At 49.1% G+C, this 15,950-nt stretch overlaps 1 protein-coding gene across 7 annotated transcripts in view; it reads right to left on the bottom strand.

Annotated features, from left to right (window-relative positions):
- Positions 1 to 15,950, bottom strand: part of KNTC1 (kinetochore associated 1) — a 146,529-nt gene that overhangs the window by 18,188 nt on the left and 112,391 nt on the right. For all 7 annotated transcript variants that reach the window (XM_075898678.2, XM_089775156.1, XM_075898679.2 and 4 more), the window contains 4 exons: positions 4,097 to 4,215; positions 2,767 to 2,902; positions 1,443 to 1,538; positions 203 to 259 (listed from right to left, as the gene is read on the bottom strand). In XM_075898678.2, the coding sequence (XP_075754793.2) occupies positions 203 to 259; positions 1,443 to 1,538; positions 2,767 to 2,902; positions 4,097 to 4,215 (408 nt within the window). The remainder of the gene's footprint in view (positions 1 to 202; positions 260 to 1,442; positions 1,539 to 2,766; positions 2,903 to 4,096; positions 4,216 to 15,950) is intronic.

Below are 15,950 nucleotides of genomic sequence, written 5' to 3'. Positions count from 1 at the left end.
TTTTAAACTACTGTAGAAACTAACAATTACATTTAATGGCAATAAAACTCAGTATCACTTATTACAGAATATTTGAGTATTTATGTCTAGCACTTTCCATCAACAGATGATAATTTTTTTTTTTTTTTTACAAAAATGTAAGTATCATACCATTTTAGATGAGGAACAGAGGGCAAGCACATATTCCTAAGATGTAACATACCTGCCATAATGAAGGTACTCCAGTAATTGCTATGAGAACTTTTCTTAGGTAATGAATCTGAAAGATAATTATTTAATTAAAAATGTCTTAGTATAAATTTACAAAATACAAGAACCTGCAAGATTAAATTATATTTATGCTGTTGGCATTAAATTGTGAATTTGCAGTTCCTAAATTGGACAATCCAAGCAAACTTTAATAGTTTATATTAGGGATGTAGGCGACTGGTCGAGTGACTACTTCACTACTCACTTTCCCCACCTCTTGCTACTTCTGTATCAGACAGCAAGGGGGGGGGGGGATTAGGAGCTGGTGCTAGGGGAACTGGCTGAAAAGCTTGCTCCCCCAGCAATGTCTCTGTGGTGGTGGGGAGCTAGAGCCACAGGGTCCCAGGGGTGGTACAAGCTAGGACTGTTCAGTCCCAGCTCATGTTGCCCCAGGAGCTAACCCCACTACGGCTCTGCAATTTAAATGTAGTAATAAGAGCCCTTTGGGTTCTTACCACATTTATAGTGTAGAGCTGCAGTGGGAGAGCTCCTCCCCTTATCGACTAATCGAGCAGTCGATGGAAATTCCATTGACTACACGATTAGTCAATTAACCAATAGTTTACATCCCTAGTTAATATTACAAAGAAAATAATGTTATCAATGTATCCTGCATCTCAGTAAGATGAATGTAACATTTTATCTGTTATGTCTATATCTGGTGGTGAAACAAAATACATTATGCTGAAATTGTTTTCCTCATTTGTGATTACCATGTATGATTTGAACTCCTACAACTAACTTTGAAAGGAGTCATTTTCCAAAATTAATATGCAAAGTAATTCAAGCTCTACATTTTTTCCATGCAATAAATTAAAAAACAAAATACGGACCCCTCAAAAATGTATAAATTCTCACTGCCAACAACACAAAAATAATCATTCACAGATAAGACAGCAATAAACCACAGTAGACTTATACAGACCGACTGAATGGCATTCTGAGATGTACATCTACAGCATGCTAGATGCTAGCTATCTGTTTCCCTAGGCACTGTGCACTAAAATAGTTTGTTAGTACACTTTGATGTACTCCATTGTTCAATACCTATAAGTCATTTTAATTTCAGCAATTAGAGGGTGATGGGCCTAGTATTTGTTTTGCATTTGTTTGCATACACAGTTGTCCAATGTAGCATCTCCTTCATGTTTCTATGAACATCATGTTTAAAATATTACCTAAAAGTTTCTTACCATGTTGAAATCAAGTAGTTTATGCAGTAAGTCACTCCAGAGTTGAGGATCATACACCTTATATTCTAAACTAAGTTCTGTCACCAGTCTAACAACCTAAAGCAAGACAAGACAAACTGAATTATTTAAATTATATTATCTTTGATTCCTCTGTTGATTTCTAGACAGAGTTATTTTAGAGAGTTTTGTGGTCTTATACAGACTTTGCTTATACAGACTTTCATGTCTCCATGATTGAGACATAACCCCAACGCTGATTTAGACACACAAGGAGGATGTTAGCGTTTAAAAATCCCCACATTTTTATTTGATGTGTTGGTGCTTCTTCTACAGGTTGAACCTCTAAAATCTAGTCTGATAGGACCATGGATGTTTCTGGACCAGAGAGCCCCAGCTGGCCAGGTAGAAGCACAGACTGGGCTGGCAGTGGGAAGCACATCCGCAGTAGGGTTGGCGCGCTGGGGAGCACAGCCTTAGCCAGGGCTGATGGCAAGAAGTGCAGCCCCAGCTGGGGTTGGAGGCAGCAGGGCCAACAGCTCGGGACATAGCCTCAATCAGGGCTAGCAAGGTGGGAAGGGGTCATGAAATGCAGCCCCAGTCAGGCTAGCACCGGGCAGGAGGGGAGGCTAGAGGCAGCAGCAGGTAGCAGGGAACGCAGCCCCAGATGGGAGCAGAACACAGCTAGGTAGGGAGCCTTTACCTCCCCTTGTCCAGCACTCAGGTCCCGAGGGTGCCGGACAAGGGAGGTTTGACCTGTATTAGGCTCATCTGCTCTCTTATTTCCATATTTTGAACTGTATTCTATGCCTCTCTGCTGAAGATCTGGCCATGTCCATCTTACAAATATTAAAACAGAAGTATTGTCATTGAACCTTTCCTCAGTAGGAGAGTGTCCTTTCTGCATATGTACTAATTTTCTCCCAGAAACCTGCCTCTGATTAATCTTCAGTTATTTAACTCAACTCTTTAAAATTATAAATGGTGTACTGGACATTTTAATGTAACAAATCATTGGATGTAAAAACAAAACATTAAAAATGAAGATATAAACAAGGTGTAGTTAAGGCTCCATTGCCAGTTAACATAGTGATTTAATAGTCAGTTGATTAAAAGGTATATAGCTATCATACTCTGCTATTTGTATAAAGTAGAATAGGTTTTTACATTAAATTATGCACATTTTTGCAGGCTGTTTAAAAATATCAGCAGGCAATTAAAGCCTAAAAGTGCACAAATCATACAGTATGAATGCATGTGTGCACCCAAAAACGTACAATTGTTCACACATCTATACCATCAATGTACTGTCTCTTATTAATCATACCTTGGGTTCATGGCTATGGTTTTTCCATAGTCCTCTAATTATTCCTTCTTTAGGACTCTCATGAAAGGATTCATAGGTATATGGAATGTTCAGTGTTTCAAACTCTGCCAGGAAAATGAGGCATTTCAGAAAATACCTGCAAAAACAGAAGTTGTGATACTTACAGTGACAGATATAATCCATGTAGTTCTGAAAGATTAGATTCAAACTTAGGATAAAAATAATTTAATGCACTATTGGCTAAAAAAGAAAAAACAGTACCAATATCAACTATGGTCTTAAGAAAGCAAGTTTATTGGACACAACATTTTTCTAGGAACTAAAAAATTATTACAACTCTTATACTAGAATCTCACTCACACAGATGATCAGAATTACAGATATATAGAGGTACACTGTATTATGCATTCTAGACATTTGATATGGATAAAGGCCCTTGCCCCAGATTAATAAGAGTTATCTATAATCCAAATTCTCAAAAGGAGTTGGAAAGCATGGCACTACAGCAGATAATACCTTAAAAAAATTATAATCATTCAATTTTTCTGCAGAGGTGAATCTGCTCCCAAAATACCCAACTTTGGTTTCTACTGACTAAGGAGAAGTTGTATATCCAAGACACAATCTCTAATGAGACTTTGAATGCAAGGCCCACAGACAGTGAGAGAAACACTTCAAATATTACAAAAATAACTCTAGTCCAGTGTTTCTCAAATTGTGTTCCACAGAACCCAGGGGTTCCGCGAAGTGAAAATAGGGGTTCAGCGAGAAAATTCCATTACAAACTAAATTATTGTAATGGAATGGAATTTTCACTCATTTATGAATTTTATTGAAAACAATTTTCATTTGTGTTTGCCACGATAAGTGTCCCTATGTAATTCCAGCTTAGCCAGAGAGTGGGGATGATGATGTCACTATTCAGCTCTGCGCACACAGTCAGCAGTTCTGCAAAATTCTTTCAAGTTCAAAAGGGTTCCGTGGCCAAATAAAATTGGGAAACACTGCCCTAGTCTATATAAACAGGGTAGTTAAAATCAACTTTGTGCCCACAGACATCATAGAAATTTCTCAGTCAGTTGAAGAGTGAAAAATGGGCACTGTGATGCAATATTGTATAATACATGCAAGATGACTCCAGGTATGTGTTTCTTGAAATAAGTTTTAAAAACAGGGGAGAAAGGAAAACAAATTAGTAAAAAATAAATCAGCAAAAGCATTTTCCTGAAAATTAAAAACAAAACAAAAAACACTTCTGTCCTAAGAAGTTTATGGAGGCATAATTGGATTTCACTGGAATAATTTCCAATGCAGAAAAAAATCAGCTTACTTTACTTGCTCAACAGATTTCTTAAAGAGTGATTCAACCATACATGAATCTGCCATATAGATTAGACACTTAAGAGCTCCGCTTCTCTGGGCAAATGTCAACTGGTTCACACCAATAGGCTGAAAGATAAAGAGAGAAAGAAAAGGTAAAGAACACCTCTTTTTTGAATAATAACAAAGCTGGATTTTTAAAATGTATGTACATCCTAACATTCATAGACTCTAAAGCTTCAGAGGGGTAGCTGAGTTAGTCTATAACTGGAAAAACAAACAACAAATAGCCTAGCAGCACCTTAAAGACTAACAAAACATATAGATGGTATAATGAGTTTTTGTGGGCACAACCCACATGGGTATGAATTAAGATCAAATTTTGTATCTGTGCAGGTCTCTACCTAAAAGAATTTGTTGTTCAGTTAAAATATTGGTTGACATCCAAGGCATATTGCAGGGCCCATTTGATTTTCCAGTAACATTCTAAAAGCCTGAAGAGATTAAATAGTTATGGCCTAACATACTGAGGGTTTCTTTTGTTATTGTTTTTTTAAATTTGCAAGGACTGCTGATTCTTATGATGTGGAGAGGGAAAGAAACAATTACTCACCTTGTGCAGTAACTGGTATTCTTCAAGATGTGTGTCTCGGTGGGCGCTCCACTGTAGGTGTCTTGATGCCCCAATGCTTGGAACTGGAACTTTTCAGCAGCAGTACCCGGCAGTGTGCACACACAGCACCGCTTGCACCATAGCGAACATGCTAACACACGCACACTGTCAACCGCCCATCCGTTCCTTCTCTACCGTGGAGAGATGTTGCAACTCCAAAGCAGAGGGGAGAAGAGTGGGTCATGGAGCTCCCACAGGGACACCCTTCTCGAAGAACACCAGTTACAGCACAATGTGAGTAACCTTTCCTTTCTTCTTTGAGGCGTTCCCCCTGAGCAGTGCCCTCAGTCTCCCCTGAGAAGGGGAGACTTTGGATGAGGATGGTGACTGCAGCTAGCACCGCCTGCCTGAAAGCAGTGGACCACAAAGTGTAAGTGTCTATAGCATAATGCTTCATGAATGTATGGGTGGAGGCCCATGTCACTGCCCTATAAATATCTGCAATGGGCTCATTATGGAGATAGGCTGTAGAACAGTGTTTCTTAAACTTTTTAAGACTGAGGAACACCAAACAATCTTTTTTTTTTTTTTAAATGAGGAACACCATAGATTTTTTTTTGTTGAGAAAAAAAGTTGCCTGCCCCTTTAAGGGTGGCCATTTTGAATTCTGTTATCCACAGCAAACCTCCGACTGCCTCGTCACAGAACATAGTTTAAGATACACTGCTGTAGACATGGCTCTGGTGGAGGGTACCCCGATTTGAGTCAGCAAAGGCACCTTATTAATGTAGTAGGATTCTTAATACAATTTATTATCCATTTTGAAATATCCTTTTCTGATATGACTTTACCCTTGGAATGGTCTGCTATAGAAATAAAAAATCTCAGAGGTTGTCTCAAAGGTCCAGTTCTAACTTAGTAAAAGGCAAGTGCACTAGACATCGAGGAAGTGGAGCCGCACTACACTGGCATCCAAATGCGGCTTTTGATGAAAAACTGTTAAGTATATAGGTTCATTAAGGTGAAATTGGGAGATTACTTTTAGGAGAAACTTGGGGTGTGGTTTTAAAACTAATTTATCTTTGTAGAAGATGGTTAATGGTGGATGCACAATGAGTGTGGCTAACTCACCCACTCTACTTGCCGTTGTGATTGCTAGGAGGAAGGCCACCTTTATGGACAGGTAAGTGAGGGAACATGTTGCCATGGACTCAATCGGTGGGTGGGTCAATAAGTTAAGAACAAGGTTGAGTCCCAAGGCAACACTGATGACCTTATGAGGGGAAATATGTTATTTAGTCCTTTCAGGAACTTTTTGATTATAGGATGAGAGAATATGGTGTGCCCATCCACAATCTTGTGCTCACTTGATATTGCTGTTAAATATGGATGTATTGGAAAGGTTCTGCTTCTTTCAAAAGAGGAGGTAGTTTAATGTTACATTAGATATGCTGATTGTGGGTGTAGGGATTTTTGATCTTTCCACTTAGAGAAACATCTCCATTACTGGGTATATGTTTTTCATGTCCTCTGGTTGCAACAGTTCATAATTATATCATGCATTTCATCTGCCCATGTGTGCTGTGGGTTACTCAGCCCTGTAGAAGCCAGGTACAGAGATGAAAAGCTTGTGACTGTGTGGATAAAGAACTTGGCCCCGATCCTAAGACAGTATGTTTGGCCATTGTGGCAGAGGAAGGAATGATGCTGCCATCAACTAGAAAAGGTAAGGAAACCATGGTTGTCTGGGCCAGGCTGGTACTCCTCTCCGGGACGCTCAAGACGAGAAGTGCTGCCACTTGGCAGCATACGACCGTCTAGTATAGGGTTTCCTGCTACTGAGGAGCACCATCTGAACCTCCTGGGAACATTCCCTTTCAGGTTGGTTCAACCACGGATAAACCAGGCCGTTAGGTGGAGAGACCGGAGATCCAGGTGAACCATGATCCCCTCGTCCCAAGGTTGAGTTAGCAGGTCCCGGACTGGAGGGAGTGCTATTGGATCTTGGGCAAGCATGTCCACTAGGATGGGAAACCAGAACTGCCTGGGCCACCTGGGGGCTATGGGAATGATTGAGGACCGAAATGTCCTCACTCTGATCAACACCCTGGAAATTAGGGGGAACGGGGGAAAAGCATAGAGAACGCCCTCTGGCCACACGGTCATCAGGGCATCCCCCCAGGGAATATTTCCCCAGCCCCAGCAGGGAACAGTAGTTCCGGCACTTGGCATTGTGTGCCGAGGCAAACAGATCTAGGCGGGGATAACCCCACCTGCGGAAAACCTGACGGAGAACAGAGTCCTTGAGCGACCACTCGTGGGCTCCAAACGATCTGCTCAGCAGGTCTGCTAGCAGGTTTTTGCACCCCGGGAGGTATTCCACCTGCGGTGTGATATCATGCGTGACACACAGGTGCCAGAGTCGCAGGGCCTCTTTGCAGAGGGGAGGCGAGCGTGCCCCACCCTGCTTGTTGAGATAAAATACCGCTGCTGTGTTGTCCATATGAACCAGGATCGAACGGTGAGAGAGCCTTGGCAGGAAGGCTTCGCAGGCTCTCCTCACCACCCGCAATTCCCAGACATTTAAGTGCAGGGTTCATTCGGAGGGGGACCAGAGGCCTTGAGTCCTGTGGTGCCCCAGGTGTGCCCCCCAGCCCAGGTCGGACACATCAGTGACCAGCGTAAAGGAGGGAGGAGGGGCACTGAAAGGAACCCCACTGCATACCACAGTTTTCTGGGTCCACCATAGGAGGGAGTTAGGGTTTCTAGGGGCACTGTAATTATTGAGTCCCAAAGACCCCTGGATTGGCTGAAGGCCTTTGCCAACCACGCCTGCAGGGGTCTCATTCTCATTCTGGCATGGCACACCATGTACGTGCATAATGCCATATGGCCCAGGAGCCTGGAGCAGACCCGAGGGGTCGTAATAGGGGACTGAATTAACCCTGAGATCAGCTCCACTATGGAGAGGAACCTGCTCTTGGGCAGGAACGCTCTTGCCACCCTTGCGTCGAGGAGGGCTCCCACGAATTCTATCTGCTGGGAGGGGGCCAGGGATGACTTTTCGATGTTTATCATGAGCCCTAACCTTAGGAAGAGAGCGCTTGAGTGTGCCACATGAGCTTCTACCTGCTCGTACGAGCGACCTCGGATCAGCCAATTGTCGAGGTACGGGAACATGTGCACCCCGTTTGCGGAGAAAAGCGGCAACCACCGCCATACATTTTGTGAACACTCTTGGTGCCGTACATAAACAAAAGGGGAGCACTGTAAACTGAAAATGGTATTGGCCCACCATAAACCTGAGGAACCTCCTGTGGCTGGGCCTGATCACCACATGGAAGTACGCGTCCTTGAGGTCGAGAGTTGCGTGCCAGGCTCCTAACTGTAGCACTGGAATGACTGAGGCCAAGGTCACCATTCTGAACCTGTGTTTTATGACCGCCTTGTTTAGATTTCGGAGGTCCAAGATGGGACGGACTCCTCCCTTCGGTTTGGGGACAACAAAATAACGGGAGTAAAAACCCCTTCCTCGCAGATGCAGAGGAACCTCCTCTATTGCCCCTATTTCGAGGAGAGCAGACACCTCCGGTCACAGGATGTGTTTGTGAGGGGTGTCCCTTACTAAGGACGGAGAAGGGGTTTTTGAGGGCGGTGGGCCCAGGAATGGGATAGAATAGCCTCCATTTACTATGTTCAGAACCCAGGCATCCGATGTTATTAGAGCCCATGCATGGGCAAAAAGGGATAGCCTGGCCCCAAACGGGGGGCCAGGACGGGAGACTGGTACGGGACTCTCGAAAAGGGCGTCAAAATTGGGGCTTGCCCTGATGGGAAGGACCATGGGGACCTCCCCACTGAGTATTGGTCATGGGGCGACGATGTCAACCCCTTGCCCCCTAGGGGTGTGCAGCCACCTCGGAACCTCAACCGGAAGCCCGGGAGCGGCGCCTCCAGTAATCCCCATGGGGGACCTGGGGCTGCGCTCTACCCTGCTGCCTATAGGGCAGCTGCCAACACTGCGGGGCCGGCGTGTGGATGCCCAAGGACTTCAAGGTGGACCTTGTATCCTTTAGGGTATGGAGCCTAGAGTCGGTGTGCTCTGAGAACAGAGTTTTGCCTTCAAAGGGCAAGTCCTGGATCGTATGTTGCACATCCGGGGGAATTCCCACGACGTGGAGCCATGCCCCGCGATGCATAACGACACCAGTCGCCATAGTGCGGGCTGCCGAATCAACAGTGTCCAGTGACGCTTGGAGAGCGGTTCGCACAATGACTTTACCCTCCGAGGCAATGGCCGCGAACTCCTGACGGTCCTCCGCCAGGAGTTTGTCTCTGAACTTTTCGATGGCCTGCCAGGTATTAAAAGCATACCTACTTAGCATTGCCTGCTGGTTAGCGATGCGGAGTTGTAGTGCCTCTGTGGCGTAAACCTTATGGCCCAACAGATCCAGCCGCTTAGGCTCTCTTGTCTTTGGAGAAGGACCGGGCTGAGTCTTTCCTTTTGGGCCGCGGCCTGCACGACTAAGGACCCCAGGATGGGTTGTGAATACAGGTATTCATGCCCCGAGTGCGGGACGTAATAACACCTCTCGACTCCTTTTAAGGTAGGGGTCAAGGTTGCTGGCGTTTGCCACAGGGCATTAGTAATTTTTTACACCATTTTGTTGATCGGGAAGGCCAACCACGTAGGCGCGTCCTCCATGAGGATGTCCACCATTGGATCCGTGTCCTCAATGACAGGTTCCACCGGAACGGCCAGGTTGGAAGCTATGCGCCGGAGTAGATCCTGGTGCGTGCGGGCATCCATTGAAGGCAGACTTGGTGCCGGGTCTGCTAGTGCCTCGTCCGGAGACGACGACGACGATTCCTGAACTGGCACAGGAGTGGTTGTCACCAACTGCGGTGCTGATTGAGCAACTTGTGCCCCCGATGGGTCCGCCTCCGGTGCCGGTGACTGCGGTCCCGCTTGATCGGGTTGCAGCACCTGAATTGGGGAGGGAGGGGTCCGGGACAGGCACGCTAACAGTTGGGAACGGTGCCCTGAGGTCTCCGACCTCAGAGAGGGGGGCAGCTGACCTTGCCACTGATGGTAGGCCCGGGGGTCCAAAAAGGCAACTGCGGGTGCGGAGGTCACGTTTGCTGAGTGTGGTCCCTCCGGTGTCTGGACCTGGATCTGTGGGCTGATGTTCCCGAGGACCCCGATCGGATGGAGACGCCATCTGAGTCCAACGAGTAATCGGACTCCGGCCAGGGTGGAGCCAAGGAGGAATGCGGGGCAAACTTGGCCATGGATTCAGGCTTGCCCGCATGAGTACGGCGGGGCCGTGCGATCTGCGGTACCGGGAGACCCAGACCCGGTGCCGAGAATTCTGTGGCACCCAGTTGCGGTACCGGATGCGAAACAGTCAGTTGCAGCACAGGGGTGCTCAGACCCAGTGCCGGTTGTGTCGCCAGCAGCAGTTGCGGCACCAGGGTGCCCAGGCCCGGAGCCAGTTGGGTAGCCAGCAGTTGCAGCACCGGGGTGCCTAGGCCCGGAACTGGTTGAGTCGCCAACTGGCCCGGTGCCAGTTGAGTTGTCGCCAGCACCTGCGGCACAGGGGTGCCCAGGCCCGGTTGAGACGCCAGCAGTTGTGGCACCAAGGTGCTCAGACTTGGTGCCGGTTGAGTTGCCGCCATTGGCTGCGGCACCGGGGTGCTCAGGCCCGGTGCTGGTTGAGTTGTGACCACTGGTTGAGGCACCAGGGTACCCAGGCCCCGGAAGAGACCACTGCGTCGATGCCGGTGCAGATGAAGACACGGAGACGGACGCCGGCTCTTGGGTGTCTGCCATGGAGGAGAGAGGTGTCTGAGTGGATGCCACATGGCTACGGAGATACGGCACCGGTACCACCAGGCAGGGGGCTGGGAAGGAGCTCAACTGCAGTGAAGTTCAAGCATGGCTCGAAGCTACTGGATACTGACGACTCGGCGTCGAGAAGGGTGCCGTAGTAGCAATCGGTACTGACCTCACATGGGGTGGTCCCGACGCATAAGCCACCTTAGCATGCCGACCTGGGCCATACGGGAGTGAAGTCTTGGCCAGCTGAGCCTCCGACGAGGGTGACCTTGACCCTTCCAAGCCAACCGACGATGGAGGGAAGGTCGTGAGGCTAATAAGGTCCTGCGCCGCTTCAAACGTGTCCGGCGTGGACGGGCGGTGTGAAGGCAGGCGACCAGGACTATCAAGGCCTCCTCAGCGCTGACGGTGCACCGAGGAGATATGTGCACCGATGAGCCCGTGCCGCAGTGCCCGACTGAAGTTGACTTCTTTGAAAGGGACCTTCCGCGGGACTTCTTTACCCTCTTGGACGCAGGAGAGTGAGACCGGTGCCGAGACCTCGATGCCGATGCACGGTGCCAGTGTAGAGCATCCCGCGTGGAAGCCGGTGCGCTGCGCACCGCAGGTTGATCTGGTGGCACCAGTTGAAGCGCTGTCTCCATGAGGAGAAGCTTCAGGCGGGAAACCCTTTCTTTTCTCGTACGGGGCTTAAAGGCCTTACAGATCTTACAGGCAATTGCCAGATGAGCCTCACCCAAACACTTAAGGCAATTGTTGTGTGGGTCGCCCCGGGAATAAACTTCCCACACTCAGCGCACGTCTTGAAGCCTTGCGGCCCTGGTATTCCTTACCCCCAAGGGGGAAGGAACAAAACAAAGAACCTAACTATCTAACTACAAGAACTATTTACAGACAAATGTAAGAATGGGAACCATTAACTAACTAAGGGTATGTCTACACTACAGCGCTAATTTGAACTAAGCTAATTTGAACGCATTCAGACTAAAAAACTAGTTTGAATTAGCGTTTTGCTAATTCGAACTAGCATGTCCACATTAAGTGGACCCTGAACCGGGGTTAAGGATGGCCGGAAGCAGGGCTGGCAGGGCATCAGATGAGGACTTAGAGCGTGGAGCTGCTGCCTCAGACTAGCCGAGGGCTGTGCTTAAAGGGACCCAACCCCCACCCCGGACAGACAGTTCTCAGGGATGCCCTGCTTGCAAAGCAGTCCTGGCTTGGAGTGCCCTGAGTGCCCACAATCAGCACATCACAACACTTGGCCATCAGACCGGCTGCACTTGCCACAGGCTGCCATCTGGGGAGAGGGGGCAATTGGGGGGCTGCAGGAGAGCATCCACCCCCAGAAGCCCGTAGAGCCAGCCCAGTCCTCCCCATCGGGGGCTCGTACCCCATTCCTCCCTCACCTCCTTCCACTTATCCTTCCCTAGCCCCCCTTCCTGATGTACAAAATAAAGAAAACGTGTGGTCAAAAATAGAATCTCTCTTTATTGAACAAAACTCGGGGAGACTGGGAAAAGGAGGTGGGAGAGGGGAAGAAAGAGGGTGGGAGAGGGGAGGGCAACTAAAATGATCAGAGGTTTGGAACAGGTCCCATATGAAGAGAGGCTAAAGAGACTGGGACTTCTCAGCTTAGAAAAGAGGAGACTGAGGGGGGATAAGATAGAGGTCTATATAAGCATCAGTGGGGTGGAGAGGGTGCATAAAGAAAAGTTCTTCATTAGTTCCCATGATAGAAGGACTAGAGGACACCAAAGGAAAGGAATGGGTAGCAGGCTTCAAACTAGTAACAGAAAGTTGTTCTTCACAAAGCAAAGAGTCAACCTGTGGAACTCCTTGCTGCAGGAGGCTGTGAAAGCTACAACTAGAACAGAGTTTAAAGAGAAGTGAGATAAAGTCATGGAGGTTGTGCCCATGGAGTGGTATTAGCCAGGGGGTAGGAGTGGTGTCCCTGCCCAAAGTTTGTGGAAGGCTGGAGATGGATGGCACGAGACAAATGGCTTGGTCACTGTCTTTGGTCCATCCCCTCCAGGGTCCCTAGGGTTGGCCGCTGTCGGCAGACAGGCTACTGGGCTAGATGGACCTTTGGTCTGACCCACTACGGCCCTTGTAAGCTCAGGGTCAGGGGTCTCAGTGGACCACCTTGATTTTCATGCACATCTGCTCCCGGGTGGCCAGGCTGGCAGCTCTCCTGCCCTAGACGGCCACTTTCCTGTGCCTAGTGTGGAGGTCATGGACGAGGTCCACGATGTCCGCACTAGACCAGGCGGGTGCCCGCCTCTTGCGGTCCCGGGCAAGCTCCCGGGAGCCGCCAGCCTGGTCCCGGGAAGAGGGGGAGGGCTGGGGGGCATCGGGTGGCTGGCTCGAGCCGTGCCAGGTGCAGGGTCTGCTAGCTGGGTGCTGGCAGGCTTACACCTGGCACGGGCATCGTAGTCAGCCCGTGCCCCTTTAAGGGGTCCGGGGCCGGGAGAGGGGCAATAGAGTTTCCCTGGTGTTGGCCAGAGTGGCCACCAGGGAAAGCTGGGGAGGGCTAGCCTCCCACTAGTTCGAATTAAGGGGCTACACAGCCCTTAATTCAAACTAGTAAGTTCAAACTAGGCTTAGTCCTCGTAGAATGATGTTTACCTAGTTCGAACTAAGCGCTCCGCTAGTTCGAATTAAGTTTGAACTAGCGGAGCGCTAGTGTAGCGCCTATCAAAGTTAATTCGAACTAACGTCCATTAGTTCGAATTAACTTTGTAGTGTAGACATACTCTAAGAGACTAAGAGAGATAGAGACGCTCCAACAACCGTCACAGCGGTAAGAAGGAACTGAGGTGGGGCAGCGCCGGCAAGGGTACTTATTCTGGTGGACGCTACGGGTGCACGCGGTGCGCACCTACTTCGAATGGACATGAGCAATCACTCGAAGAAGAACTGTTGTTCTTCAAGATGTGTTGCTTATGTCCATTTGAACTGGGTGTGGGAACCGTGTCTTCCAGAGAGGTTTCCCTAGCGGTACCCGTAGCGCCAGCTGGGCGCCCCCTGGAGTGGTGCCGCCATGGTAGGGCATAAGTATCCCTGCCGGCACTCCCCCACCTCAGTTCCTTCTTACCGAACGCTCCGACGAAGGGGAGGTAGGGGGGGAAATCGAATGGACATGAGCAACACAGCTCAAAGAACAACAGTTAACAGGTAAGTAACAGTTCTTTTCTTCTTTGAGGGGTTGCTCATGTCCATTCGAATTAGGTGACTTCCAAGCTAACCACGCTTCAAGGAGGAGGGGTCGGACACTGAGAAAGAGAAGTCCATGGAAGTTGAACAATCCAAACATATTTATTCAACTAACTGAACACAGAACAAACTGTAGAAAAATGCAATGTGGTACAGATCAACATACATATTTACAACACAGAGCTGAGGACTGCAGAGCCCAACCCTGTGTCCTCCCTGGCCTGCTGCGCCAGCGCGTAGTGCGCCGTAAAGGTATGGAGCGACGACCACGTGGCCGTGTTGCAGATTTCAGTGATTGGAACCTGCGCCCCAAAAGCTACTGAGGACACCTGTGCCCTGGTGGAATGTGCTGTAACCCGGGCAGGACCTTCCCGGCCAAAGCATAACACTCCCTGATACACCCTGCGACCCAATTGGACAACCTCTGCGTCAATATGGGAAGCCCTTTCATACTGTCAGCGACAACAATAAACAATTGAGTGAACTTGCAAAAGGGTTTAGTCCTATCAATATAAAAGGCTAGCGCGCGTCTAGCATCCAGAGAATGGAGCACTTGCTCCTTAGGGGAGGCGTGGGGCTTTGGAAAGAAAACCGGGAAGTAGATTTCTTGGGACAAATGGAACTGTGACACCACCTTGAGGAGAAAAGCACGGTGAGGGCGGAGCCTCACATTATTGTCAGTAAACACTAGGTAGGGCGGGTTTACCATTAACGCCCTCAGCTCGGAGACCCTGCAAGCCGATGTAATGGCCACAATGAATGCAACCTTCATAGAGAGGTGCTTCAAAGAGCACGTGGCCAGCGGCTCAAAGGGGGGACACACAAGTTTAGACAAAACGAGGTTAAGGTCCCAAGCAGGGAGAGGGGGGTCTAACCGAGGGATACAACTTATTCAAACCCTTAAGGAACCTTTTGACCACAGGGTCAGAAAACAGAGAAATTCCTGCCGAACCAACATGGAAGGCGGAGAGAGATGCCACATGGACTGAAGTTTAAAGAGGTAGTCCATAATTGACGGGACAGGTGCACAGGACGGGTGCACTCCTCTTCTGGATGCCCAAGATGAGAAGCGCCGCCATTTGGCAGCCTTGGTAGACGGTTTCCTACTACTTAGGAGCACCATCTGTACCTCCTGGGAACATTCCCTTTCTGGTTGGATCAGCCACAGATAAACCAGGCCATCAGGTGGAGAGAGCTGAGATTCGGGTGAACCATGGTCCCCCTGTCCCAAGGTTGGGTCAGGAGATCCTGAACCGGCAGGAGCATTATAGGGTCCTTGGTGAGCATGTCCACCAGAATAGGGAACCAGAATTGCCTGGGCCTCCGAGGAGCTACCAGGATGACCGTGGACCTGAAGGTCTTGAGTCCGGTCAGAACCCTAGGAATTAGGGGAAATAGAGGGAAAGCATAGAGGATGCCCGCTGGCCACAGCACTGTCATGGCATCCCCCCTGGAGTGTTCCTCCAGCCCCAACAGGGAGCAGTAGCTCTGGCACTTGGTGTTGTGTGCTGAGGCAAACAGGTCTACTAGGGAACAACCCCACTTGCGGAAGACCTGATGAAGGGCCGAATCCTTGAGCGACCACTCGTGGGCTCCGAAGGACCTGCTCAGAGCATCGGCCAGCAAGTTTTTGCACCCCAGCAGGTACTCTGCCTGCAAAACTATGTTGCGCTCTACGCACAGGTCCCAGAGGCACAGAGCCTCGTGGTAGAGGGGAGGCGACTAGGCTCCCCCCTGCCTGTTGAGGTAAAACACAGTTGCCATGTTGTCCAGGAGGACCAGGACAGAGTGGCAAGAGAGCTTCGACAGGAAGGTCTTGCAGGCTCTCCTGACTGTCCTGAGCTCCCGGACATTTATGTGCAGAGTCCGCTCTGCTGGAGACCAGAGACCCTGGGTCCTGTGACACCCCAAGTGTGCTCCCCAACCCAGGTCTGAGGCATCTATGACCAGTGTAAGCAAGGGGGGGAGGTACAGTGAACGGAACCCCGCTGCACACCACTGCCTCCTGGGTCCACCGTTGTAAGGAGGCTATCACCCCCGGAGGCACTGTAAGAACTGTGTCCCAGAGACCCCTGGCCTGGCTGAATGCGTTTGCCATGGCGTAACACATACGTACACGCCACCATGTGTCCCAGCAGCCTCGAGCAGACCTGGGCTGTCGTGATGGGGAACCGGGTTAACTCGGAGACCAGCTCCACT

The sequence above is a fragment of the Pelodiscus sinensis genome, chromosome Z (genome assembly GCF_052426305.1).
Source record: "Pelodiscus sinensis isolate ZL-2025 chromosome Z, ASM5242630v1, whole genome shotgun sequence".
NCBI lineage: Eukaryota > Metazoa > Chordata > Testudines > Trionychidae > Pelodiscus > Pelodiscus sinensis.
This window is presented reverse-complemented; position numbering and strand designations above follow the sequence as displayed.